At 42.5% G+C, this 27,003-nt stretch overlaps 1 protein-coding gene across 3 annotated transcripts in view; it reads left to right on the plus strand.

The window, feature by feature from the left end:
* The first annotated feature begins 1,166 nt into the window (after positions 1-1,166).
* MRPL3 (mitochondrial ribosomal protein L3) overlaps positions 1,167-27,003 on the plus strand; it is a 140,876-nt gene continuing 115,039 nt past the window's right edge. For 2 of the 3 annotated variants that reach the window (XM_068234485.1, XM_068234484.1), the window contains exons 1-3: positions 1,167-1,341; positions 14,157-14,338; positions 21,308-21,399. In XM_068234485.1, the coding sequence (XP_068090586.1) occupies positions 1,280-1,341; positions 14,157-14,338; positions 21,308-21,399 (336 nt within the window). In that variant the 5' untranslated portion in view covers positions 1,167-1,279. Of the gene's footprint in view, positions 1,342-13,061; positions 13,212-14,156; positions 14,339-21,307; positions 21,400-27,003 lie in introns of all 3 variants that reach the window. The other variant, XM_068234486.1, reaches the window with a different exon arrangement.

Consider the following 27,003-nt stretch of genomic DNA (forward strand, 5'->3'; position numbering starts at 1 on the left):
CAATCGACTTTATTAAGGAATCAACTTCACTATGATTGATCGAAAGTCGACACGCTACAAACGATATCCTATGTTATTCACCTTCACATTTAATTTGACTAATCTGATATTGTGTCTCCATGCTCTGAATACAAAAATCAATTCAGAGTCGATCGAATGACATGAACCGTAGCTGATCCCTGTGCGATCAACAGATATCTTGCATCCTGCTCGATCGACTAAGCTGGTCAATTCGATTTAAAATTAGCCACTTTTCATTGATTGGGAATTCTGGAACACACTCGATTTTATAAAATGATAGAATTCGATCGTACAGCGAAACGTTAGATGTATGGCTAGCTTTACACTTGGTTAAGGGTCCTTTCACACTTTGTTGTGTCGGAATGGACAGAATCAGCGCACCACCATGCAAATGCAACGATAGTCCAATGGGGCTATCACATTAATCACGGTATGATGTGTTCCGTCTGAATATACAGTGGTTGCACTTGGCAGTACACTTGGCCTCGCTGTATTGTCACATCACACTGTTAACGTGCAATGTGACTAATCTGTTGCTTTTGAAGAATAATTGCATTAAGATAGTTAAAAGTGTGAAAAGAGCTTTTAGAACGTTACAATGCAGGCATAATCCGATATAGATTATACAACTGTAAAATATACTGTAAAATACACACACCCACATACATTTTAATAACTAAAAAACAAACCTTTCTTAAAACAAGTCCAAAGGAGACTAGCTCACCAAAAACTTTTCCGAAACTTGTTTTCAGTTCGCCATTAAAAGGTATCACTTTTTTAAACAATACATTTTGTTTTTCATAACTACAGGGAAAAAGACAGACATTCACAGAGAACAATCATACTTATAGACCAAAAATGTATACATTGCTTAGCTCCATATAAAACGTGACACATACAACATGCTATTGTCAATTCTTCTGATCACTATTATTCCTGATTTATATAGCGCCAGCATCTTATACACACAGTTATGCTTCAGACACAAAGCCCATGAAGAAAATGCTGCCACATTGGCACACACAGAATGTTTCCTGTCCCTACTACGCTATGAATACAAATGGAGCAACTCAGGAACAACCTTCCCACTTGCACCGTCTTTGCTGCTCAGACGGAACTCTTCTTTCTCACACAGTTTTTGCACGGAGTCCGTACAGAACGGACAGGAAGCGGCTAGTGACATTCTCATGCTTTTGCAGAGGACGAGTTTTGTTGGTGTCACTGTGGAGAGAAGCGTTGCACTGTTTTTCGGGCGGTAATGGCGAAGGTGCTGGTCAGGAGGTTGCTGGGCAGTGCTCGGGGCTGTGTTCTGACTGACAGGTGAGATCCATACACCGCACTATGCATATCACACATCTGGGGAAGCAGAGCTATGGCAGATACACTATAGCAACCTTCCACTTCACTCTAGCTCTGCATGGTTCCCCAAAGTTTGTTCCAGGTCACCCTGTACTGTACTGTGTATATCCATGTGTAGCCTCTAGCTAGAACTAGGGATGAGCACAGTTTCTGAGTTTGGAGCAACATTTGCCCTATAGGAGATAGCATTCACTAGAGAAAAACCAAGACTTTGAATGGGACAAAACATTCAGAACCCGGCAGATTAAGTTAGTCAGTAAATGGTACCATTTCAAAACTTCCTAATAGCTGTCAGGTATCACCTGCTGCATCTCATTAGCTCCATGTAAACTTTCAACTGAGCTCATTGTTGTACACACATCCATTTTTGATTGGCCAACCATACCACTTCGTGTAATGTGAGAGATTACCTACACAATCTTTTCATATTATTCAAAATATTTTGGCTCTCATACTACATGGAGGTCGTAAAATTGCCTAGGGATTGGCCAATCAAAACTGGATGTGTGTATGCAGCCTTAGATAACTGAGAAGTCTGAATCCAACATCACTAGTCTGTATTATGACTACAGAGACAGGTTCTGACCACAGTTTAACCACTTGAGGACCCTGGGCTTTAACCCCCTTAAGGACCAGGCACTTTTTTTTCCATTCAGACCACTGCAGCTTTCACGGTTTATTGCTCGCTCATACAACCTACCACCTAAATGAATTTTGGCTCCTTTTCTTGTCACTAATAAAGCTTTCTTTTGGTGCTATTTGATTGCTGCTGCGATTTTTACTTTTTATTATATTCATCAAAAAAGACATGAATTTTGGCAAAAAAAAAATGATTTTTTTAACTTTCTGTGCTGACATTTTTCAAATAAAGTAAAATTTCTGTATACATGCAGCGCGAAAAATGTGGACAAACATGTTTTTGAAGAAAAAAACCCATTCAGCCTATATTTATTGGTTTGGGTAAAAGTTATAGCATTTACAAACTATGGTGCAAAAAGTGAAATTTCCCATTTTCAAGCATCTATGACTTTTCTGACCCCCTGTCATGTTTCATGAGGGGCTAGAATTCCAGGATAGTATAAATACCCCCCAAATGACCCCATTTTGGAAAGAAGACATCCCAAAGTATTCACTGAGAGGCATAGTGAGTTCATAGAAGATATTATTTTTTGTTACAAGTAAGCGGAAAATGACACTTTGTGACAAAAAAAAAAAGTTTCCATTTCTTCTAACTTGCGACAAAAAAAAAATGAAATCTGCCACGGACTCACCATGCCCCTCTCTGAATACCTTGAAGTGTCTACTTTCCAAAATGGGGTCATTTGTGGGGTGTGTTTACTGTCCTGGCATTTTGGGGGTGCCTAATTGTAAGCACCCCTGTAAAGCCTAAAGGTGCTCATTGGACTTTGGACCCCTTAGCGCAGTTAGGCTGCAAAAAAGTGCCACACATGTGGTATTGCCGTACTCAGGAGAAGTAGTACAATGTGTTTTGAGGTGTATTTTCACACATACCCATGCTGGGTGGGAGAAATATCTCTGTAAATGACAATTTTTGGATTTTTTTTACACACAATTGTCCGTTTACAGAGAGATTTCTCCCACCTAGCATGGGTATGTGTAAAAATACACCCCAAAACACATTGTAGTACTTCTCCCGAGTACGGCGATACCACATGTGTGGCACTTTTTTGCACCCTAACTGTGCTAAGGGGCCCAAAGTCCAATGAGTACCTTTAGGATTTCACAGGTCATCTTGCGGAATTTGATTTCCAGACTACTACTCACGGTTTAGAGCCCCTAAAATGCCAGGGCAGTATAGGAACCCTGCAAATGACCCCATTTTAGAAAGAAGACACCCCAAGGTATTCCGTTAGGAGTATGGTGAGTTCATAGAAGATTTTATTTTTTGTCAAAAGTTAGCGGAAATTGATTTGTATTGTTTTTTTTCACAAAGTGTCACTTTCCGCTAACTTGTGACAAAAAATAAAATCTTCTATGAACTCACCATAGTCCTAACAGAATACCTTGGGGTGTCTTCTTTCTAAAATGGGGTCATTTGTGGGGTTCCTATACTGCCCTGGCATTTTAGGAGCCCTAAACCATGAGAAGTAGTCTTGAAACAAAAATGACCTGTGAAATCCTAAAGGTACTCATTGGACTTTGGGCCCCTTAGCGCACCTAAGAGAGATTTCTCCCACCCAGCATGGGTATGTGTAAAAATACACCCCAAAACACATTATACTACTTCTCCTGAGTACGGCGATTCCACATGTGTGACAATTTTTTGCAGCCTAGGTGCGCTAAGGGGCCCAACGTCCTATTCACAGGTCATTTTGAGGCATTTGTTTTGTAGATTACTCCTTAGTGAAAAATGACACTTTGTGAAAAAGAACAATAAAAGCTAACTTTTGACAAAAAATAAAATCTTCTATGAACTCGTCATACACCTAACAGAATACCTTGGGGTGTCTTTTTTTCTAAAATGGGGTCACTTGTGGGGTTCCTATACCGCCCTGGCATTTTACGGGCCCAAAACCGTGAGTAGTCTGGAAACCAAATGTCTCAAAATGACTGTTCAGGGGTATAAGCAACTGAAAATTTTGATGACAGGTGGTCTATGAGGGGGCGAATTTTGTGGAACCGGTCATAAGCAGGGTGGCCTTTTAGATGACAGGTTGTATTGGGCCTGATCTGATGGATAGGAGTGCTAGGGGGTGACAGGAGGTGGTTGATGGGTGTCTCAGGGGGTGGTTAGAGGGGAAAATAGATGCAATCAATGCACTGGGGAGGTGATCGGAAGGGGGTCTGAGGGGGATCTAAGGGTTTGGCCAAGTGATCAGGAGCCCACACGGGGCAAATTAGGGCCTGATCTGATGGGTAGGTGTGCTAGAGTGTGACAGGAGGTGATTGATGGGTGTCGCAAGGTGTGATTAGAGGGGGGAATAGATGCAAGCAATGCACTGGCGAAGTGATCAGGGCTGGGGTCTGAGGGCGTTCTGAGGGTATGGGTGGGTGATAAGATTGCCCGCAAGGGGCAGGTTAGGGGCTGATTGATGGGTGGCAGTGACAGGGGGTGATTGATGGGTGGCAGTGACAGGGGGTGATTGATGGGTGATTGACAGGTGATTGACAGTGGGTTATTACAGGGAAGGACAGATGTAAATAATGCCCTGGCGAATTGATAAGGGGTGGTCTGAGGGCAATCTGAGCGTGTAGGCGGGTGATTGGGTGCCCGCAAGGGGCAGATTAGGGTCTGATTCTGAGGGGTGGGGGGGTGATCAGGAAGGGGCAGGGGGCAGGGGGGGGGGGTAAAAAAAAATAGCGTTGATAGATAGTGACAGGGAGTGATTGATTGGTGATTAGGGGGGTGATTGGGTGCAAACAGGGGTCTGGGGGGTGGGCAGGGGGGTCTGAGGGGTGCTGTGGGCGATCTGGGGCAGGGGGGTGAGAAATCAGTGTGCTTGGGTGCGACATAGGGTGGCTGCAGCCTGCCCTGGTGGTCCCTCGGACACTGGGACCACCAGGGCAGGAGGCAGCCTGTATAATACACTTTGTAAACATTACAAAGTGTATTATACACTTTGTATGCGGCGATCGTCGGGTTAACATCCCGCCGGCGCTTCCGTATGGCCGGCGGGATGTTGCGGCGGGTGAGCGGAGACAGGCGCTGGCGGAGGATCGCGTCACGGATGACGCGATCGCTCCGCCCATGCCCTTACAAGGACCGCCGCCTCTGTGGGTGAGCTGGTCCTTGCAGGCTCCACTTCCCGGCCGCCCCTGTGCGTTAGGCGGTCGGGAAGTGGTTAAAGAGGAACTCCAGTGAAAATAATGTAATAAAAAAGTGCTTTATTTCACAATAATTATGTATGAATGATTTAGTCAGTGTTTGCCCATTGTTGAATCTTTTTTCTCCCTGATTTACATTCTGACATATCTAGTAGTCCTGCGCCTGCGCAGTCCGCTCCGGCCCACGTGGCGGTGATTGACAGTGCCGCTCGCGCAGGCGTAGTACAGGCCGACCTGGATCACTCGAGTATGCTGATATTGATGGATCCATGTTGTTGACTAAACAATGTGTTGGTAGATTTCAGGAAATGTTTTGTTCCGTCGCTTTTTCCTGTAGAAACAAGGAAATGATTTGTGGAAATATATGTAAACAAGCAAAAATGATATAAACATATATGTAACACAAAAACATATAGAGAAATTCAGGTGCACAGGATTGTTTCACTGGGCCTCTCCGGAGTGCTCCAGACCAATATCAGTTCCACTAGCCAAGTACTTAAAGTTGAAAGCAGTGGGCACATCCAGTAGTAAAAAAAACATTTATTTGAAAAAGTTTAAAATTGTATGCAAAAAATACAACAGCTACAGTTTGCAGGGAGAGCGAGAGGGGGACAAGCATGCACAAGACAGGTCGTCAGCTGTTTCGCACTCCTCTAACGAGCGCTTCCTCAGGACCCTGAGGAAGCACTCGTTAGAGGAGTGCGAAACAGCTGTCGACCTGTCTTGTGCATGCTTGTCCCCCTCTCGCTCTCCCTGCAAACTGTAGCTGTTGTATTTTTTGCATACAATTTTTTAAACTTTTTCAAATAAAGGCTTTTTTTACTACTGGATGTGCCCACCGCTTTCAACTTTAAGTACTTGACATATATGTAACACATATGCACACATCTGTGAACTTATAACAAACAGTACTTCATTATGTCATCTTGAGTCATCGTTCATTGCATGGGGGCGGGATGTTTAACCCTTTTATGATACTTCACTTAACATGCCCCATTTTCAAAATCACTCACGTGTATAATAATTGTTTGATGAAAAAAAAATTGTCTCCCCCTCTGTCCTTCCTGTGTTTTCCTTTGTTCTTCCAATGTCCCCCTGTGTCCAGATCACTCACTCTGCGGCAGTGTGTGTGATGCAAACAAAAAAGTGGTGCACAGGATCCACTAAGCTTGCTCATCGGAGTGCTCTAAGTCCAAATAAGACCCGTCGGTATAAGTACAAGAGAGCAAGCAGCTGGGCACCTCCAGTTAAAATGCCAATTTATTAGAAAATATATAAAACATATTGACAAATACAAAAAGACAGTCCACAGTGGAGAGAGGTTTACAGCACAGCTGTTTCGCACCCACGTAGGGGATGCTTCATCAGGACCTGTGGACTGCCTTTTTTGTATTTGTCAATATGTTTTATATATTTTCTAATAAATTGGCGTTTTAACTGGAGATGCCCAGTCGCTTGTTCTCTTATACTTATACTGCGGCAGTCAGGGCTGTGGAGTCGGTACAAACATTTTCCGACTCCTCAGTTTATGAAACCCCAACTCCGACTCCGGGTACCCAAAATGACTCCGACTCCTTAGTCTAATACTTAACAGGGCTGTGGATTTTGTACAAAAATCATCCGACTCCCGACTCCAACTCCTCAGTTTATGAAATCAACGACTCCGACTCCGGGTGCCCAAAATTGCTCCAACTCCGACTCCACAGCCCTGTCGGCAGTGTGTGTGTTTGTAAGTAGCTATGACAGCCTTCAGATGACCTGCAGCCAATCTTAACTGGTACTGAAGCCAATGATCTCAGGAGCAGGACCATGGCTACCTCATTGCAGCCAATCTCTGCACTTGCTGAGTCGCAGAAAAGGAGAAAAAAACAGAGATCCCAGCAGCTATCCTAGATATAATGTGTCAAAAACAGCTCAGATGTGGGAAAAATGGGTTTAAATGGGAAATGATTAAATCTATAAACTTTATTTATAAATTCCCTGCGATTTGGGGACATCTAAGACTGTGCAAGTTCAAGCTTTTATGCCATCAATTTACCAACTGCTGCTTCAACCAAATGATTGCATCTGCTTGCTGCTGCTCCACTCTACTGTTTGCTTTGCATCAAGAGCCTTTCCATGCCATATGTCCCTGCGATTGGGGGATATTTAAGATTCCTTGCTAGCTTGTGCATGCGCTATCATTCTATCTACTGCCGCTGTATTGGAATGCCCTCTCTGTCTAAGTGACATGGACGCCTGACAAGCACTGAGTTCATACTGTAGGTCGGCTGACTTCAGTGTTCCCCCTAGGCCAAGCAGCCATACTTTCCAGTGTTCTCTATTTCTCCGGGACTATTCACCAATAGATGTCCGGCAATTTTTGATGTGCATACCAATTAGTATCTTTTGGATACACCATTGCCATAGTTACCTGAACTCATGCCTCTGGAAGAAGTTGTTTGGCGAGGTTTCATGGGGATTTTTTGAGGACTGCAGCCTCATTAATTTTCCTGGGGGTGGACCTCGGGGGTGTTTGTATTAGAAATGTTCTTAAATTTTCTATTATGATGTTACTAATGTTTTGTATAGGTGTTTTCTAGTTAATAAAGGGTTTTGTAATTTTTCATGCACCCAAGAGCCAACTCTTTTTTTCATTGCTAGTATATCCTAGATATAACCACTGGGGTGTGCATCCGTGTCAGTGGAGTGTACAGGGCTGCGAGCATGTGGGTGGGCTGAGAGGCCTGATTCCTAGCGCCCGTTATGAAACAGGCTAAAATCTGTGTATGTAGATAGATAGAGAGAGAGATAGATAGATAAATAGATACAGTGGCTTGCAAAAGTATTCGGCCCCCTTGAAGTTTTCCACATTTTGTCACATTACTGCCACAATCATGAATCAATTTTATTGGAATGCCACATGAAAGCAGGGCTGTGGAGTCGGTCCAAAAATCCACCGACTCCGACTCCTCAGTTTAGGATTCCTCCGACTCCTCGACTCCGACTCCTCTAATTTGCATATTACAATTTTTTTGATTAAAAGTATGTAACATGAAATTTGTCTCTTAACTGCCAAAGCTTAGGAATTTTACAAGACAACTGAAGTGAGAAGGATATGTAGACTACTATATTTATTCCCTTTAGACTAAAACTAGTCCTTGGTAAGAGTACTTGTAAAAGGTACAAACCGGAACAAAGAACATCTATCAGGACCTAGGCAATGTAAGTGTGGGTACATGTAAGAATGATGTGCAGGTACTCTGCAGGGGAATGAGGAGATTGTAAACAGACAACACCTCTGTGTTCAATGTGCACAGCATTCTCAGTGGATTCCCTGCAGCTCTGTGGGGAGTGCATATGTATAGTACTACTGTGTAACAAAGTAAACCTGAGACAGATGAATTTAAATCAGCATCAATGCAGAATTATTTCCATCTCATTGACCATCTCTATTAGTGACACAGCTACACATCAGGCTTTATTCTTACAGCATAGATGTTATTTAGTATATATAAGAGATTCCTGTGTACACATCATATATACAGTCACACAATCAGATATGTACCTTAAAAATACGGTGACTGCTTTATTGAAGCAGCACAAGTAACTAATTTTGATTGGTTTATTTCATTTTTGTGGACTAAGCACAGCTATTACTGTATATATACTGTGTATATATACATTATTTTTAATGACTATTATCTGAGAAATAGAACATTTTATCATATTTTCTATTTTAATTACAGTTACAAATTCATTAGGAGTCGGAGTCGGTGCATTTTTTCCCGACTCCGACTCCAGGCACCCAAAATTGCCCGACTCCACGACTCCGACTCCACAGCCCTGCATGAAAGACCAATACAAAGTGGTGTACATGTGAGAAGTGGAACGAAAATCATACATGATTCCAAACATTTTTTTTACAAATCATTAACTGCAAAGTGGGGTGTGCGTAATTATTCAATTAGTCAATACTTTGTAGAACCACCTTTTGCTGCAATTACAGCTGCCAGTATTTTAGGGTATGTCTCTACCAGCTTTGCACATTTAGAAACTGAAATCCTTGCCCATTCTTCTTTGCAAAACAGCTCCAGCTCAGTCAGATTAGATGGACAGAGTTTGTGAACAGCAGTTTTCAGATCTTGCCACAGATTCTCGATTGGATTTAGATCTGAACTTTGACTGGGCCATTCTAACATATGGATATGTTTTTGTTTTAAACCATTCCATTGTTGCCCTGGCTTTATGTTTAGGGTCGTTGTCCTGCTGGAAGATGAACCTCTGCCCCAGTCTCAAGTCTTTTGCAGATTCCAAGAGGTTTTCTTCCAAAATTGCCCTGTATTTGGCTCCATCCATCTTCCCATCAACTCTGACCAGCTTCCCTGTCCCTGCTGAAGAGAAGCACCCCCAGAGCATGATGCTGCCACCACCATATTTGACAGTGGGGATGGTGTGTTCAGAGTCATGTGTAGTGTTAGTTTTCCACCACACATAGCGTTTCACATTTTGGCCAAAAAGTTCAATTTTTGGTCTCATCTGACCAGAGCACCTTCTTCCACATGTTTGCTGTGTCCCCCACATGGCTCGTGGCAAACTGCAAACGGGACTTCTTATGCTTTTCTGTTAACAATGGCTTTCTTCTTGCTACTCTTCCATAAAGGTCAACTTTGTGCATTGCACGACTAATAGTTGTCCTATGGACAGATTCCCCACCTGAGCTGTAGATCTCTGCAGCTCATCCAGAGTCACCATGGGCCTCTTGACTGCATTTCTGATCAGCGCTCTCCTTGTTCAGCCTGTGAGTTTAGGTGGACGGCCTTGTCTTGGTACGTTTACAGTTGTGCCATACTCCCTTCCATTTCTAAATGATCGCTTGAACAGTGCTCCATGGGATGTCCAAGGCTTTGGAAATCTTTTTGTAGCCAAAGCCTGCTTTAAATTTTTTAATAACTTTATCCCTGACCTGTCTGGTGTGCTCTTTGGACTTCGTGGTGGTGTTGCTCCCATTATTCTCTTAGACAACCTCTGTGGCTGTCACAGAGCAGCTGTATTTGTACTGACATTAGATTACACACAGGTGCACTCTATATAGTCATTAGCACTCATCAGGCAATGTATATGGGCAACTGACTGCACTCAGACCAAAGGGGGCTGAATAATTATGCACACCCCACTTTGCAGTTATTTGTAAAAAAAAATGTTTGGAATGATGTATGATTTTTTTTTTCCACTTCTCACATGTACACCACTTTGTATTGGTCTTTCACGTGGAATTCCAATAAAATTGATTCATGTTTGTGGCAGTAATATGACAAAATGTGGAAAACTTCAAGGGGGCTGAATACTTTTGCAAACCACTGTATAGATATAGATCTACATAATACCAGGGCTGTGGAGTCGGGACAAAAATCTTCCGACTCCAACTCCTCAGTTTATGAAACCATGACTCCGTCTCCGGGTACCAAAAATGGCTCCAACTCCTCGACTCTGACTCCTTAGCCTAATACTTAACAGGGCTGTGCATTTTGTACAAAATTCATCCGACTCCAACTCCTCAGTTTATGAAATCAACGACTCCAACTCCGACTCCGGGTGCCCAAAATTGCTCCAACTCCGACTCCACAGCCCTGTATAATACACTACTGACCTAAGCCCGTTTAAAAAACGGGCTCTAGGTCTGTCACTGCCGCGCACCTGCCCGGCCCGCCCCCTGATCCGTTCTGCATTCTGTCCTAACGGGTGTCAGTGCAGGACATGCGCAGTAGCACAAAAGCACTGACACAGGGACAGCACGCAGGGACACTTGCCTTTCATTAGGTAGTATATAAGTGTGTGTGTGTGTGTATATATATATATATATATATATATATATATATATATATATATATATATATATATATATATATATATATTCTTTAGCTCTATCTATCCTTTTCAGAAAATTAGCATAGTGTGATAAAGTTCATTATGTTCTGTAATGTACTGATAAACATTAGACTTTCATATATTTTACATTCATTACACACAACTGAAGTAGTTCAAGCCTTTTATTGTTTTAATATTGATGCTTTTGGCATACAGCTCATGAAAACCCAAAACTCCTATCTCAAAAAATTAGCATATCATGAAAAGGTTCGCTAAACGAGCTATTAACCTAATCATCTGGATCAACTAATTAACTCTAAACACCTGCAAAAGATTCCTGAGGCTTTTAAAAACTCCCAGCCTGGTTCATGACTCAAAACCGAAATCATGGGTAAGACTGCTGACCTGACTACTGTCCAGAAGGCCATCATTGACACGCTCAAGATAGAGGGTAAGACACAGAAAGAAATTTCTGAACGAATAGGCTGTTCCCAGAGTGCTGTATCAAGGCACCTCAGTGGGAAGTCTGTGGGAAGGAAAAAGTGTGGCAGAAAACGCTGCACAACGAGAAGAGGTGACCGGACCCTGAGGAAGATTGTGGAGAAGGACCGATTTCAGACCTTGGGGGACCTGCGGAAGCAGTGGACTGAGTCTGGAGTAGAAACATCCAGAGCCGCCGTGTACAGGCGTGTGCAGGAAATGGGCTACAGGTGCCGCATTCCCTAGGTCAAGCCACTTTTGAACCAGAAACAGCGGCTGAAGCACCTGACCTGAGCTACAGAGAAGCAGCACTGGACTGTTGCTCAGTGGTCCAAAGTACTTTTTTCGGATGAAAGCAACTTTTGCATGTCATTCGGAAATCAAGGTGCCAGAGTCTGGAGGAAGACTGGGGAGAGGGAAATGCCAAAATGCCTGAAGTCCAAATTATAGTCACATAGCAGACTCCAGCTGGAGCCAAACTGAATCCATGAACCATATAACTGCTCGGCTACTGACTCAAGATAATCACGACTCAACATGTCCTTGGGACACCATCAATCCGCTGTATAACAAGCTTATCTGTAACTGCAAGCATCCTGAATCTGCTGGCTATCAGCTCAGCATCCAACCTAGGAGCTGCAGGATGTCGCTGGAGGCTTGGTGAGTATTTTGTGGCTGAATCCAAACCTCAAAAGCTACCGCCACTCACTGAACTATAAAAATGCAAAAACCTTATTGGTTTAGAATTGCAGTATTGGATCAGATTTACCAGTGCCGGATACTGGGGACTCTGCTGTGGTAACCATCCGTATAAAGGAAAAGAGAGTTCGCTTACCTCTTATGTTGTCTTTGATGTAAGTGAACTGTCTTATCCCTTATATGGATTGGGATGTTTTTTTTTTTTTTTTTTTTTTTTTTTTTTTTTTTTCCTTTTTCCCTCCCATTGTATTGCATTGTGTTTTTCAGCTCGGCAAGGCAGATTTTGCATCACAGCTGCTGTTTGGATTGCAGTATTAAAGGCACCAGAGCACCTAATTGTAACCTGTAAACCTGGTTCACATTGTGCATAAAGAATGTGTAATAAAGGAAGAATTCCCTTATTTTCCTGCAGAGTACCTGCACATCACTCTTGCATGTACCCAGAGTTGGATTGCCTAGGGGCCCGGTCAATGTTTTTTGTTCCTATCTGCACTCTCTACATGTACTCCTACCAAGGGCTAGCTGAGGCAGTGATTAAATGCCTTTATGTTACATATTTTCAATGAATGGGATTGCTATATGTAAATTAGAGAAGTTAGAGTCAGTAGAATCATAAACTGAGGAGCTAGAGTGGCTGGATAGTGTAATGGTTAAGGGCTCTGCCTCTGACATGGGAGACCAGGGTTTAAATCTCGGCTCTGCCTGTTCAGTAAGCCAGCACCTATTTAGTAGAAGACCTTAGGCAAGTCTCCCTAACGCTGCTACTGCCTATAGAGCGCGTCCTAGCGGCTGCAGCTCTGGTGCTTTGAGTCCGCCAGAAGAAAAGCGCTATATAAGTGTTTGTCTTTGTCTTTTTTTTTTATTTTTAGAGTCAGAAGATTTTTGTACTGACACAGCTGGAGCAGTGTGCTCAGGAAGCATTAGCCAAACTACCTGTTGGCAGGGGCAGATGTCTTATTAAATTGCACAAATCCCACAGGTGTCTTTCAATGACAATGTAAACTTTATCACCTCTAAAAGTAAGTACTCTTCGTGATGTATTGTGGCCTAAGCATACACAGCCGGCTGCGCCAATCTCACCCACATACACTCGCACACACATGGATGTCCCTGAATACTCCCGGTAGTTTAATAGTGCAAAAATGCTACTTGTCCTCCTTCATTCATATAAGTATTTCCAAAGTGCATGTGCAATTCCCTGAATTGTCCTGCCCACTATGCCAGGTACTATATCTTGTGCACAATTGCAAAGTCCTCCACAACAGTGATAAGTAATGCTTGCTAACAAAGCAGTCTTGTGGCTAACCAGGTCGCCCGAGAGGGCTCTCACCACCTTCAGGGACTATCTTCGCCTTGATTCTGCTGTTACTCTATGTCCCAGGCTCTCTGCGCTTCCAGCATTTGGTTGCGTCTCCTCCACACTGCTGATGGAGCCTATAACCGGCTCCTCCGGCAGATGCAGGCAATTGTAAGACGTCTCATTTGTAGGCTTCAAGAATCACTTGTTTGCAGTGATTGCCTTTAAATGTTGTCAAACGAAATACAGTATAATCCCTTTTATAGTAAACTCCAAGGGATCAGGAAAAGTAGTTTACTATATCAGTTTTGGCCATACATTGTATATTCTTACTTAGTATACTATAGCCAGAGGTTTACTGTATCAGATTTTACTATAACGAGATTCTACTGTATTAGGTTAAGAGTTCCAACATTTGTCAATGCCTTTTTTCCTTCATGTTATTTTGTGTTATGTGTAATATCCTTTTGAATCAAACTAGCAAAGTCTGATTTCTGTTAAATATGTAATAAACCATGATTTTTTTACTTTTGTCAGTTATTTTAGAAACAATTGGGGATTCTTTTTTTTTTTTTTTTTGTTTTGTTTTTTTTATAGAGGGCTTCCAAGAAATAATTGTCACTACAGATGTAAAAATAAACATCTTTTTTGTTTTATTTATCGACAGCCGTATGTCCACTGTTCTGTTGGTCCGGGACAAGCACTCTGCCACCTGGTGGGACGAACACCTCACAGAAGAAAACAAAGACTACTTAAAACAATTGGCGGGATCGGATTATGCTGCTATGACTGCTAGCAAGCTTAACCCTCTTAAAGATGAGCCTTGGCCCATTAAACCTTGGCAGCCTGGTAGGTTTATTTGAATGGTCTCCAAATGAAAATTGCGGGGACACAAAAGATGCGTATACATGGGGCTTATACAATGTCATCAGTGGCTTCAATTGCATAACATTATTTGTAGATGGTTTTCTCTGTCTCAGTATATTTTAGTTACTATGTGGTGAAAGCAGCCTACCTTGTTGTGTGCCAATCTTTGCATAGTGACCTGAATGTGAACAGTTTTAAGATTAAAAAAAACAAAAAAACCCAGAACAACTGGCCTGTTCCCACAGGGTTGGTTCCTGCAGGCAACAATCACCCATTCCCATGTTTGTGTCATCGCTAGCTGGCTGAAGGTAGCATCAGTGATTGACTAAATGCTTGCTATATGCAGTGGTCCATCATAGGACTACAGAAGAATTTACCACTTACATAATTAAAACTTACATAATTGACAATCTGCTCCTCCCATCTATTCCAATCTAATCCCACACTTTTTGGGAAATTTACAACCTTTCAATCTTATCGGAAACAGAAAGAATTTTATTCACCAAGCACGACTGGGTCGTGCCCGGAATTGGGTTTGGCACATTACAATTGCTCATAGTAGACACAGGAAGTACAAAATAACAGAACATGCAGGAACAGGAGTGCAAATCAATAGTGCAAACGTAAATACAAAACTGGAGTGCAAAGTAGGATTAGAATTCAGTAAACCGTGTCCAGATTTGACATCGAGTTATGCTAGGTAGTTCAGTCCAGCGAGTTCAGGAGGTTGTTAGACTGAAATACTTCTGATCAGGAAGAATGACCCAAACTACCGGTTGGCAGAAACAGAAGTCTAATTGTATTACATTGTGTTGCATTACATGTAGTGTTTTTTTACACTAAAATGGGGACTGACTGGCAGTTTTTTTGTAGCTTTATGTGTGATTTCTAGTGCGAATGGGTCCTTAGGTTTGCTTCTGTTGACTGCCTCCTCATGCTTATTTCAAAAGCATGGGTCATTTTATCTTTTATGTATCTGTTTAAAAACCGTAAAAAATACAATTTTCAAAGTTACGGTTAAAATTTAGCAAAAATACAAATGTAACAAAATAACACTATCTGAGTAGGCCTGGCTGTCTAGTTTTCAGAATAGTGACATTTATCACTTTTATCCAATGTTCTGAAAAGAAAGAATGACATTGTTACATTTGGTGAAAACTGGCCTTGAAAAACCCATTGGTGCTACTAGTGGTTAACAATCTGCTGTGTGCCCAAAAAGCTGTCTGATTAGGTATATGTTGTATCATTTTAATTGTGACAAGCAAGAGAGTAGAATGTGGGTTGTTTTAAGCCCCGTCTACACGGGGAGATGTGGCGGCAATGTTCCTTATAAGTTCCGACAGGTCTGATCTGTGAGCCGCCGACTCCCTGCTCGTTCCCCACGAGGGGACAATGGCAGGGAATCGAGCAGAAGATAAGCGGCGCCGGGCGGGGACAATCGGGGGATCGAATACGACACACGCATGGTGAGCGGGTACGCGCGGGGATGCGGAAGAGGCGATCCTCGAGCCGCCGGAACGCCTCCACATCTCCCCGTGTAGACGGGGCTTTAGGGCTGAGGCCTATGTCGTGAATTATTTTTAGTGACAAACTGAATCAAAAGCAATAAAATAGTTTTCTTTTCCTATACTCTGTACTAAAATAAAACACTTGTAATAAAAACCGAAAGTAACAGAATTGAAAAGAAAAGACATAAATTGTTACCTTAGGCACTCAGCTTTTTAAATACTGTATGTATGCCATAAGAGTATAAAGGGGGGCAGAGGTGGCACAAAGGGACAGAAGGACAGATAGAGGAGGGCACAGAGGGACACACGGGGACTGAAGGAGTCACAAAAGGAGAACAGAAGGAGGGAAAGAGGGACACACAGGAGGGCAGAAGTGGCACGGGGAGTGAAGGAGGCACAAGGGGGCAGAAGCAGGCACAACGGGACAGAAGGAGGCACAAACACCTGTGGAGGTGGGGCTTAGTTCCAGGGTCTGGATTAATCAGGGACATGGCACCCCCCAGGACCAATGGCCTGGAATGCCTTTGCCTAAAAATGGCCCTGGGTTAGGTGGTTAAATAGCTATAAGTTAAATCTTTTCAATCTGTCTTCCCTGGGGGATAATTGTGTACTGTCAATCATTCATAAGAGTGATAACTATGATGCATCTGTTGGAATTGCTAAAGCATTACAAGACATGGCTACTCTATCTTCATAGCATTCTTGGGATAATATTTCATTGCTACAAAGTCTTTCATTTGTCTACAGTACAAACAGAATACTGTATATGCAAGATCTTATCTTCAGTTTGAATTTTGCTGCTTTTGTCTAGCATAGAGTTGTTTTGTGTGTTACATAAATAACAACCAACTAACCTAAATTCTTCAGCTTCTTGTAGCCAGCCTCTCTGTTTTGAAGGGGACCTGAACTCAGAACTTCCTTTCTGCTCGAAAAGATAAGCAACAGCATAAAAACCTTTTAGGGCCCGTTTCCACAATATACAGATTAGCAGCGTTTCCCTGAATGCGAGCTGCACTGAGAAATGCTGCCTATCTGTAACATGGCTTGCCACCCAGTTAACGTCCATCGCTCCAGGTGGGAATAAGCCCTTAAAGAGACCCTGAGCGTTGAGCGCAACATAAAAATGAAATTTGGACTTAACTGAGGGCTTCCTCTAGCCCCCATAGCATGCAAGGTCCCCCGCCTTCCTCCTTGTTCCTTCGGTGATCCTGGTCCAAGCTCCAGTAATCCAGCTACTTTGCCCGTTAAAGTCGCCTGTGCGTGCCCCCGCCTCACACCCTGTGCGTCATTACGCCAGAATCCTGCGCATGTGCGGTTCTTTAAGACTGAACCATGCAAGGTCCAAATTTCATTTTTATGTCACGCTTAGGGTTGCTTTAACCTCCTTGCCGATTATCCCGAGCTCAGCTCGGGGTAACCTGCGCAGGAGGATTTCTCAGGCCGCGCTGGGCCGATTTGCATAATTTTATTTTCCTACACGCAGCTAGCACTTTGCTAGCTGCGTGTGGTACGCGTTCGCCGCCGCGAACGGGATTTCCTGCTTACTCTGATCGGCGGAGGCGATCGGAGTGGGTGGGGGGATGCCGCCGCCCAGCGGCTATCATGTAGCGAGCCCTGGGCTCGCTACATGATTTGAAAAAAAAAATTTTAAAAGTGCTGCGCTGCCTCCTTGCCGGCGGGAATTGGACCGGCAAGAAGGTTAAAGAAAACATTTCTTTTTTATAACTTAAAAAGAAATCTTAAAGAACAAAACCCTGCAGTCCTGGTATCCTGGGAGCACAGAAAGTGTTAACCTCCAGTGTTAACATTTTGGCACAGAACAATGACACAGCATGGTGGCACACCTGACAGCCCTAATTTATACTTGCTGATTACTTACAGATAAAGGGGAATTAGACGGGCTAATCTCTTTAAAAACACACAGAGTGAATTATATGTGTTTTCCTTGTCTGTTGTGGAAGACTTTAGGCCCACTTCAAAGGTCCATACACACCTACCAACTATCTGTACAACTATCTGCCAAACTTGTCTGTTAAGCCCCATTCACACTCTCAACAGGGGTCTTTTATGCAGCACAATTGTCAAACAGCTTTTGTTGTGAAACAAGTTGAAACAACTAAAAAAAAGTATTTTGCTATTGTTCAAAAAGCTGATACGACTGATAAGAAGTCAATCCAACTGTTGGATTGACTTCTTATCAGCCTTATCAGCTGTTTGAACAATAGCAAAATACTTTTTTTAGTTGTTTCAACTTGTTTCATAACAAAAGTTGTATGGGGCTTAACAGACAAGTTTGATAGATAGTTGGACAGATAGTTGGTAGGTGTATATGAACCTTAATGCTGGGAATACACAATGAGTTTTTTTTTGGCAGATTTACTTTCTGATCATTTTTCTGATCAGTTTCCATTCACTTCTATGAGGAAATCGATCATAAAAATAATTGAAATCAGATTGGACCTGTCGGCAATTATCCATCGAGCCATCTATCTGCCCAAAAAACTCATTGTGTATTAACCGCATGAGAAGGAAGTACTACGTTTGTATAATTGTGAATTACTGCTCTTGTGGTTCTTTTCATAGCCAACATGATAAATGGGGGAAAAATATAAAAAGGGGTTAGTAACCTGACCTTGTATAACAGACAAAACCCTTATAGCTTCAGCTAGTTACAAGAGGGATGTAAAGGGTTAATGGGCTTTTAGCTCTCAATTCAAACCTTAGGGTTAATCAACTTGTTAAATGGGTCCAATCTTTTACATAATATGTCCCACACTACTGCTCAATTTAGCTCACCACATGACAAAGCTTATACAGTAGAATGCCTTTATATTAAACTTAAAGGGACCAGGAAAAGTAGTTTACTGTCTCAGAAGTTTTCTATATCAGGTCATACATTGTATATTTATACAGACACATTTGCAGGGACCCGAGGACTGAGTTTACTATATGCAGAGATTTAGTATATCAGAGTTTACTATGGTGAGATTTTACTTTATATAACCATTGCAATCTGTGGCTAGTTCAAGTTTAGATGGAGAAACATCTGGTGTGAGAGGGAAAGGGTGGATGTTTTGCATTACAGTAAATAATGAAATTAAGTATGGTATGCTCCTCCTTATAAGTATTATTGAGGATGTTCTCTCTCACATTAGCATTGCCATCTTCTCCTGCCAGTATCAGTACAATCTTACTGCTTTGCCCCTACCACCAACACCATTGCATACTTGTAAAAGCTCTGCTTTAATGACCTCATTACATTTGTTCTTGCACATGCACACTGACAGTGACAGTGCTTATCCCATTCACTTGGAGTGTTGACAAAAATGTGTTCAGTGCATTCTGAGAACTAACTGCTGCTCAGTGCATTCGTTTGAATATCAGACAGGTTATGCACTTTATACAAGAAAGGAGGGGCAATGCTGATCCTGCTTAAGGGACTGTGATTTTAATAGCGGGTGCAGAGGGGAGTGGTCAAATTTACATATAAACTATCGTTAACCATCTGCACTCATGACACTCACTTCAAGCTGGAACAGTAGCAGCTTTAAAAACAAATAGGTTGCAAAATTATGTGATTGTAGGAAGAGGAAATTAGTTTCCAAAATAGCATTGTGTACTAGTGGCTTAAAGGAATACTATCGATGTATGCATTTATTTTTAAATGCTGTATGTTGTAGCACACATTAGGGCAAGTACTAGGAGCAATTTGATTCCTCACACAGCTGTTCCTCTCAGCTGTAAAATCCTCCGTCAGTTTTGGCGTCAGTGTAGGATACCAAATGTATCTAAATACTGAGGGCTCCCAGAAGGCTAGACCATGTCTCTGCGCAGGGGAGTTGCTATCAACTCCTCAGTTTATAGTTTAATTATCACCTTGCTGAAAGAATCTTATTGATATGGTGGTAAGGGGTTAAAGATTCTAGCAATGTGTGTTTATTATCTTTGCTTCTCTTGACTGATAAAGATACTAATAATGCTAATTGTAGACAGTGGTCTGCCCCTCTCAGCAGCTTGTAAAGTGGATGCAGCCTGGAGTGAATCACCTCAAGCAGGCAGCCAGTCTGAGTGTAAACACAGACTAGTGTTATAGCTTGTTATATTCCAGCAATATTAAAGCTCATTTAGTTACCTGTTACCACCTCAGATCAGCCTATTTCTCCTCATGTCTGCTGCATGCTGTGAGTGACACAGTGAAATATATTTGTGAGTTGTGTGACAGAGTAACCAAGCAGCTCAGGGTGACCCAAACTACTATGAGCTGTGTGAGAAATGAATTTTTAAGCAAGGATAGCGACAGAGAGACCTGGGTGAATAAATAAAGTGCCCCTAGCACTAGTGGTAATGTGTACACTAATATAGAGTATTAAAAAAAATAGTTTCAATCAATAGTATTCCTTTAATCTAGAATGGTTGAACCTGACAGGCCCCAGCAGGAATCCCAGGTTATGAGCATAAAGTGTTTGCTTGCGTGCTGACTGGTATAGGCAGAGTAGGAACCCTTAGAGAGCCTAAGCGCTTTGAGTCCTATGGGAGAAAAGCGCTATAGAAATGTTATTGTATTGTATTATTGTATTGTATTAATGTTAACGGGGAGACCTCATCGCTGGTGTAAGGGTCTAGTACACAATGCTTTTACATGTAATCCATTTTAGAAGCTAACGTCCCCTTTCTACAGTCACATAATTTTGCCACCTAGTTTTTAATGCTGCTAGTGTAATAGCTTGATGTGAGTGTCATGAGTGCACAGGGTTATATAGGTTTCTGATGTCCTTTTATATTACGTGAAGAGGAGGTTACTGTACACTTTAAAAGGTAAGCACAGACGGGAAGCCCAAATAGCGCAACAGGTCACCAAAAAGGAATATGTATGAGAAATGAAAACTGGTACTCAAAAAGGTGTGTTTCTCAGAGAGGAACCAACCACATCAAGCAGGTAGAGATTCACGACCCCAACTCCTCGGGTGTCCAGAGTACACTGGATACGGTCGGTCTCTTATGAAAGAAAAGGGTACTCATGGTGGTGTAGCCACGTGAGATCAAAACATTCCTCCCAACATCCCTCATTTCAGGCTCTCCTTGCTCTTATGTTTGTCAGTTTGCACTACAATTTGGCCCAAGGAAGTGGGCTACACCCATGAAATGTGTTGCCAGTGCATAATACATTTCATTTATGTATGAAGTTACCTAGTTGTTTTTAGACCAATTTTATATATACCTGGGTGCCTCTTACCCCATTTGTGTTTTGTATTGTACGCTATTTGCGTTGCTGAAAAGTACACAGCAACACATTTGCTGGGTACAAGGCCTTAGTGACGTTTAGTTTCTAGCATATGGATGATATGCTCTGTATTGCTATAATTGTTGTTGATGCTTTTAGATGAAGTGGTTTAGGAAATTGGAAAGATAATTTATAATCTGTCATTCGTTGGATGTTTTACAGGAGCGAAGAGAGTTGGTTTAATAGCAGTAAAGTTGGGAATGGCACCACTGTGGACCAAATCAGGAGAAAAACATGCTGTTACCATGTTGCAAGTAAGTTTTTGTACGCCTGCATTTTTGTAGCTCAATTTTGAACATTTTTGATAACCTGGGATGACCCCTATGTCAGCATTTATACTTCGCTAAAGCTTCCTCCAGTCCCACGTATTCCATTTCCTCCCTCTCCGTTCTCCCCAGCTGATCCATTGGTTTACAATCTTCTCCGGTCGTGTCAATCTAACTGCAGTGCGCATGTCTTGGGGGTGCAAACACCAATGGGCTGCGCATGCATACTGCAGCCTGACTATTGCGACTGGAGCCCTTTTACCAGCGAAGATTGTAAACGATCCGAGCGACTGGGGAGGACGGCGATGAAGACAATGGGGCAGGAGGAAGCCCCAAGTAAGTATAAATGCTGGCATAAGGGTCGTGTCAGGTACGCTTTAAAGGACAACTGAAATGAGAAGGATATGGAGGCTGCCATATTTATTTACTTTTAACCAGTTCCCTGACTGTCCTCCTGTTCCTCTACCTCTACCTCTAATAATTTTAGTCATAGACCCTGAACAAGCAAATGCAGATCAGGTGTTTCTAACATTGTCAGATCTGACATGATTAGCTGCATGCTTCTTTCTGGTGTTATTCAGACACTACTGCAACCAAACAGATCAGCAGGGCTGCCAGACAACTAGTATTGTTTAAGAGGAAATAAATATGGAAACTTCCATCTACCTGTCATTTCAGTTGTCCTTCAAAAATTGTAGATTTCATGTCCTGTAGTATGCAGATTTTGACTCTGCTTTTGTACTTCTGTAATTATTTTTACTGTGTGTTTGTGGACAGATAGTTCAAGAGCTGCATCTTTCTTCCGATCAAGTTTTAGGCACCTATCACACAAAACACAATTTGCATACAATTTGCATTTTTGAGAATTCACGTTTGCCATCCAGCTAATGCAAGTGAATGGCGTCACATTTGACATGCATTGTTATGCAAATTCTCACGTGCTAATTTTCTGCAGAAAAAAAAAAGCCTTACAAGTAAACTATATTTTTTCACTCTTGAGATGCAATTCACATACATTGCAACTCAATGGGAATTGCAAATTTTTGCTCTAAATGTGAAAATTTGCATGCAATTGTGAAGTTAATCACACACAATTTCATGTACATTAACCACTTCCCCTTCCCCGGGACGAGTAACTATGTCCCTGCAAAATGCCATAACTGCTTGCAGGTGCGTAGCTACTACGTCCCTCTCTGACGCACGTTATACTCAACCCCCCAGCGCTGGTTACCGCCACTGATCGTCAGCCACTACATCAATGAATGGGAACACAGTTCCCATTCATTGATCTAAGTCCCCGTGTGAATGAACGCAGTCATTCATAAGACGGCGCCACCATTCACGAAGACCGTTCACGCATCACTTCCTCTTTACATAGTAATACTAGGCCTAAGGAAATAGTAAAATTGCATCTACTTTTTTTTTTTTTTTTTTTCCAACAAAAGACCTATTTTGACATTAGTTTTACATTTTAAATTAACCACTGACCTTCCACACTCCCCAATAGTTACCAAAAATTTGTTTTTTAAAAAAAAAATTACAAAAAAGAAAAAGGGACTGAACTTTTTTAGCCACCTTAGCAGTATGGACGAGCTCAGCTCGTCCATTACCGCCGCGGTGGATTGCTCAGCCCCTGGTGGGTCTTTTTTGACAATTTAAAAAAAAAAAAAACACGCAGCTAGCACTTTGCTAGCTGCATGTTTCACTCGATCGCTGCCGCTACGCGCCGCAAAAGAGGGCCCCCAAACCCATTGAGCAGCCTGGCCAATCACCGCCAGGCTGCGCTAAGGGGTGGATCAGGACTCCCGCTGACGTCGATGACGTCATTCCGATCGTTGCCATGTCGACGAGGGAAGCCCTAACAGGAAATGCTGTTCAGAGCGGGATTTCCTGTTGGGTATGATCGCCGGCGGCGACCGGAGGGGTGGGAGGGATGCCGCAGGGAGGGGGGAATCATGTAGCTAGCGCTAGGCTTGCTACATGATTAAAAAAAAAAAAGTGAAAAAAAAACCCACCTGCGGCCGAGCACCGCAAAACAAACACCAGGGTGGTTAATATGTATGTCAAGAGTTATATAGGGGAGAGTATGACCATATGCAGCACCATATGTATATAATGCAAAAAGTATAACAAGTTTATTCAATCTTCATAAAGCACCATAGAACAATTAAAGGATACCCAAAGTGACATGTGACATGATGAGATAGACATGGGTATGTACAGTGCCTAGCACACAAATAACTATGCTGTGTCCCTTTTTTCTTTCTCTGCTTGAAAGAGTTAAATATCAGGTATGTAAGTGGCTAAGTCCCGACTCGGACAGGAAGTGACTACAGTGTGACCATCACTGATAAGAAATTCCCCTTTTTATCTCTTTCTTGCTCTCAGAAGTCATTTTCTGCTAGACAAGGGTTTTATAGTTGGAATTTCTTATCAGCGAGGGTAACACTGTAGTCACTTCCTGTCTGAGTTAGCCACTTACATACTTGATATTTAACTCGTTCAGGCAGAGAAAGAGAAAAAAAGGAACACAGCATAGGTCAGTGGTTCTCCAACTTTTCCAGTTGAAGGCACCCTTGGCGATTTAGACATTTTTTTCGAGGCACCCCTATGGGCTTTCAATCTACCATTGCTTCCCCCGCTGCGTCCGACTGATTGAAATTTACAGTCCGATTGTAATTTATGATCGATTTTTACGATCAATGCAGCTCATGGAATCACAGATTTCACACACACACTTCATGAGAAAGTGACACTGATGAGAAAGGATCCTATCAACAATAATTTCCCCACACCAAACAGCATCACCACTTACATAACACATAGCCCTACCACACACACAATCATCCATCACAAGCCCTCTCTACAAACCCCTCTCTACCTCACAGAAAAGGCACCTTTATCCTTCAGAACCACTCAGACTCATGTCACCCCCACACATACACGGTGGTCATCATTAGAGTCACATTTCCCACAACAATCAGAGAGCAAAAGAATTACACCCTCCCTCCCCATGTAACATCACGTGCAGTCTGAGAGCAATGCCTCCCCTCGCCAGGTAACATCATGTGTGAGGCCTGAGAGTAACACCCCCCCCCCCCCAGATAAAAACGTGTTTGGCCTGAGAGCATCACCATACCCCCCCTCCCCATTAGAGATGTGTGTGCAGCTCTTAACTACGCTATTCGTGCACCCCCAACCCGAGGGGCAGGTGAAGAGCCTTACTTTGTGCTGGCTGGAGAAGACCGTACCCACTGCTGGCTCTACTAAGATGTTTGACGGCGCTACAGTTACAATGAATTTGTAACTGTAATTAAAATAGAAAATATGATAAAATGTTCTATTTCTCAGATAATAGTCATTAAAAATAATGTATATATACAGTATATATACAGTAATAGCTGTGCTTAGTCCACAAAAATGAAATAAACCAATCAAAATTAGTTTCTTGTGCTGCTTCAATCAAGCAGTCCCCGTATTTTTAAGGTCAGATATACATATCTGAGTGTGACTGTATATATGATGTGTACACAGGAATCTCTTATATATATATATACTAAATAACATCTATGCTGTAAGAATAAAGCCTGATGTGTAGCTGTGTCACTAATAGAGATGGTCAATGAGATGGAAATAATTCTGCACTGATGCTGATTTATGCAAATGTATGCACTCCCTTTGCTGATGAAATCAAATAATTTAATATGTTAAAATTTGGTTTGGTGACTACAAATTAAAGGGTACCTGAGACGGATGAAAAGTAAAGTTTTATACATACCTGGGGCTTCCTCCAGCCCCCTTCAGGCTAATCAGTCCCTCGCTGTCCTCCACCACCCGGATCTTCTGCTATGAGTCCTGGTAATTCAGCCAGTCAGCGCTGTCCGGCCGCATGCCGCTCCCACAGCCAGGAACATTCTGCACCTGCGCAATAGTGCTGCACAGGTGTAGTATGCTCCTGGTGGCGGAGTGTGTGCATGCGCACTACGCCCGACTGGCTCAAGTACCTGGACTCATAGCAGAAGATCCAGGTGGTGGAGGAGGACAACGAGGACTGATTATCCTGAAGGAAGCTGGAGGAAGCCCCAGGTCTGTATAAAACTTTAATTTCATCTGTCTCAGGTTTACTTTGTTACACAGTAGTACTATACTCTACATATGCACTCCCCACAGAGCTGCAGGGAATCCACTGAGAATGCTGTGCACATTGAACACAGAGGTGTTGTCTGTCACCCATAAACCTTGTTCAGATTGTGCGCGAAGAATGTGTAATAGAGGAAGAATCTCCTCATTCCCCTGTAGAGCACCTGCACATCATTCTTACATGTACCCACACTTACATTGCCTAGGGCCTGATAGATGTTCTTTGTTCCGGCCTGTACCTTTTACAAGTACTCTTACCAAGGACTAGTTTTAGTCTATGACTAAAGGGAATAAATATGGCAGTCTCCATATCCTTCTCATTTCAGTTGTCTTGTAAAATTCCTAAGCGTTGGCAGTTAAGAGACGAATTTCATGTTACATACTTTTAATCAACAAAATTGTAATATGCAAATTAGAGGAGTCGGAGTCGAGGAGTCGGAGTCGGTGGAATCCTAAACTGAGGAGTCGGTAGATTTTTGGACCGACTCCACAGCCCTGGTCAAAACACACACATCAGGGCAGAGCGCGGCACCCCTGGGAAGTGTCCGTGGCGCCCTAGTGCGCCGCGGCACCCGCTTTGAGAACCACCGCCATAGGTATTTGTGTGCTAGGCACTGTACATACACATGTCCTATGTCACTTCGGGTATCCTTTAACCACTTAAAGAGACACTGAAGCGAAAAAAAAAATATGATGAATTGGTTGTGTACTATGAATAATTTCTAGAAGATTAGCAGCAAAGAAAATATTCTCATACTTTTATTTTCAGGTATATAGTGTTTTTTCTAACATTGCATTATTCTATAATCTGTGCAGATTACACAACACTCAGCATTCAAAATGATTATTTCAGAGCAGTCTGTGAAGTAATGACCTCTCCTCTAGCAGAGAAAAAGTAAACAGTTCACTTACAGTTGAGATAATAAAAGTCAGATAACAGCCCTCTCCATGACTAACTTAGGGCTGGTTCACACGGGCGTCTGCTGAGCTTTTGCTTGGCATTGCGTTCAAACGCCAGCGTTTAAACGCCAGCGTTTAAAAGCTAGCTTTTGAAGGCTTTTGAAAAGCGTTCAAGGCTAGCAGTTCTGGTCTCTGCTATTGTTTCCTCGCGTTTACTGCCTCTGAAAGCAGCATGTTGCTTTTGAGACTAGACGCAACGCTGGGATCTACTGCCAGGCTTTCATGAAAGCCTGCAAAAGCCAGCTCTAAACGCTCCCATTCACTTGCATGGGATGGCAGTAGATCCCAAAAAACGCTGCGTCTGAAACGCTGCGTTAAACGCCACAAAAACGCCCGTCTGAACCAGCCCTTAGTCGGAGAGCTTAATGGCTTGTTTGCATAGAGATAACAACTGGAGTTTCTCAACTCTTCCTGTACTGGAAACAATTAGACTGATGTATCTGATTTTAATGTTTTATTTCTTAGCTGTACTACACATACAAATCCTAATAT

This window comes from Hyperolius riggenbachi, chromosome 5 (genome assembly GCF_040937935.1).
Source record: "Hyperolius riggenbachi isolate aHypRig1 chromosome 5, aHypRig1.pri, whole genome shotgun sequence".
NCBI lineage: Eukaryota > Metazoa > Chordata > Amphibia > Anura > Hyperoliidae > Hyperolius > Hyperolius riggenbachi.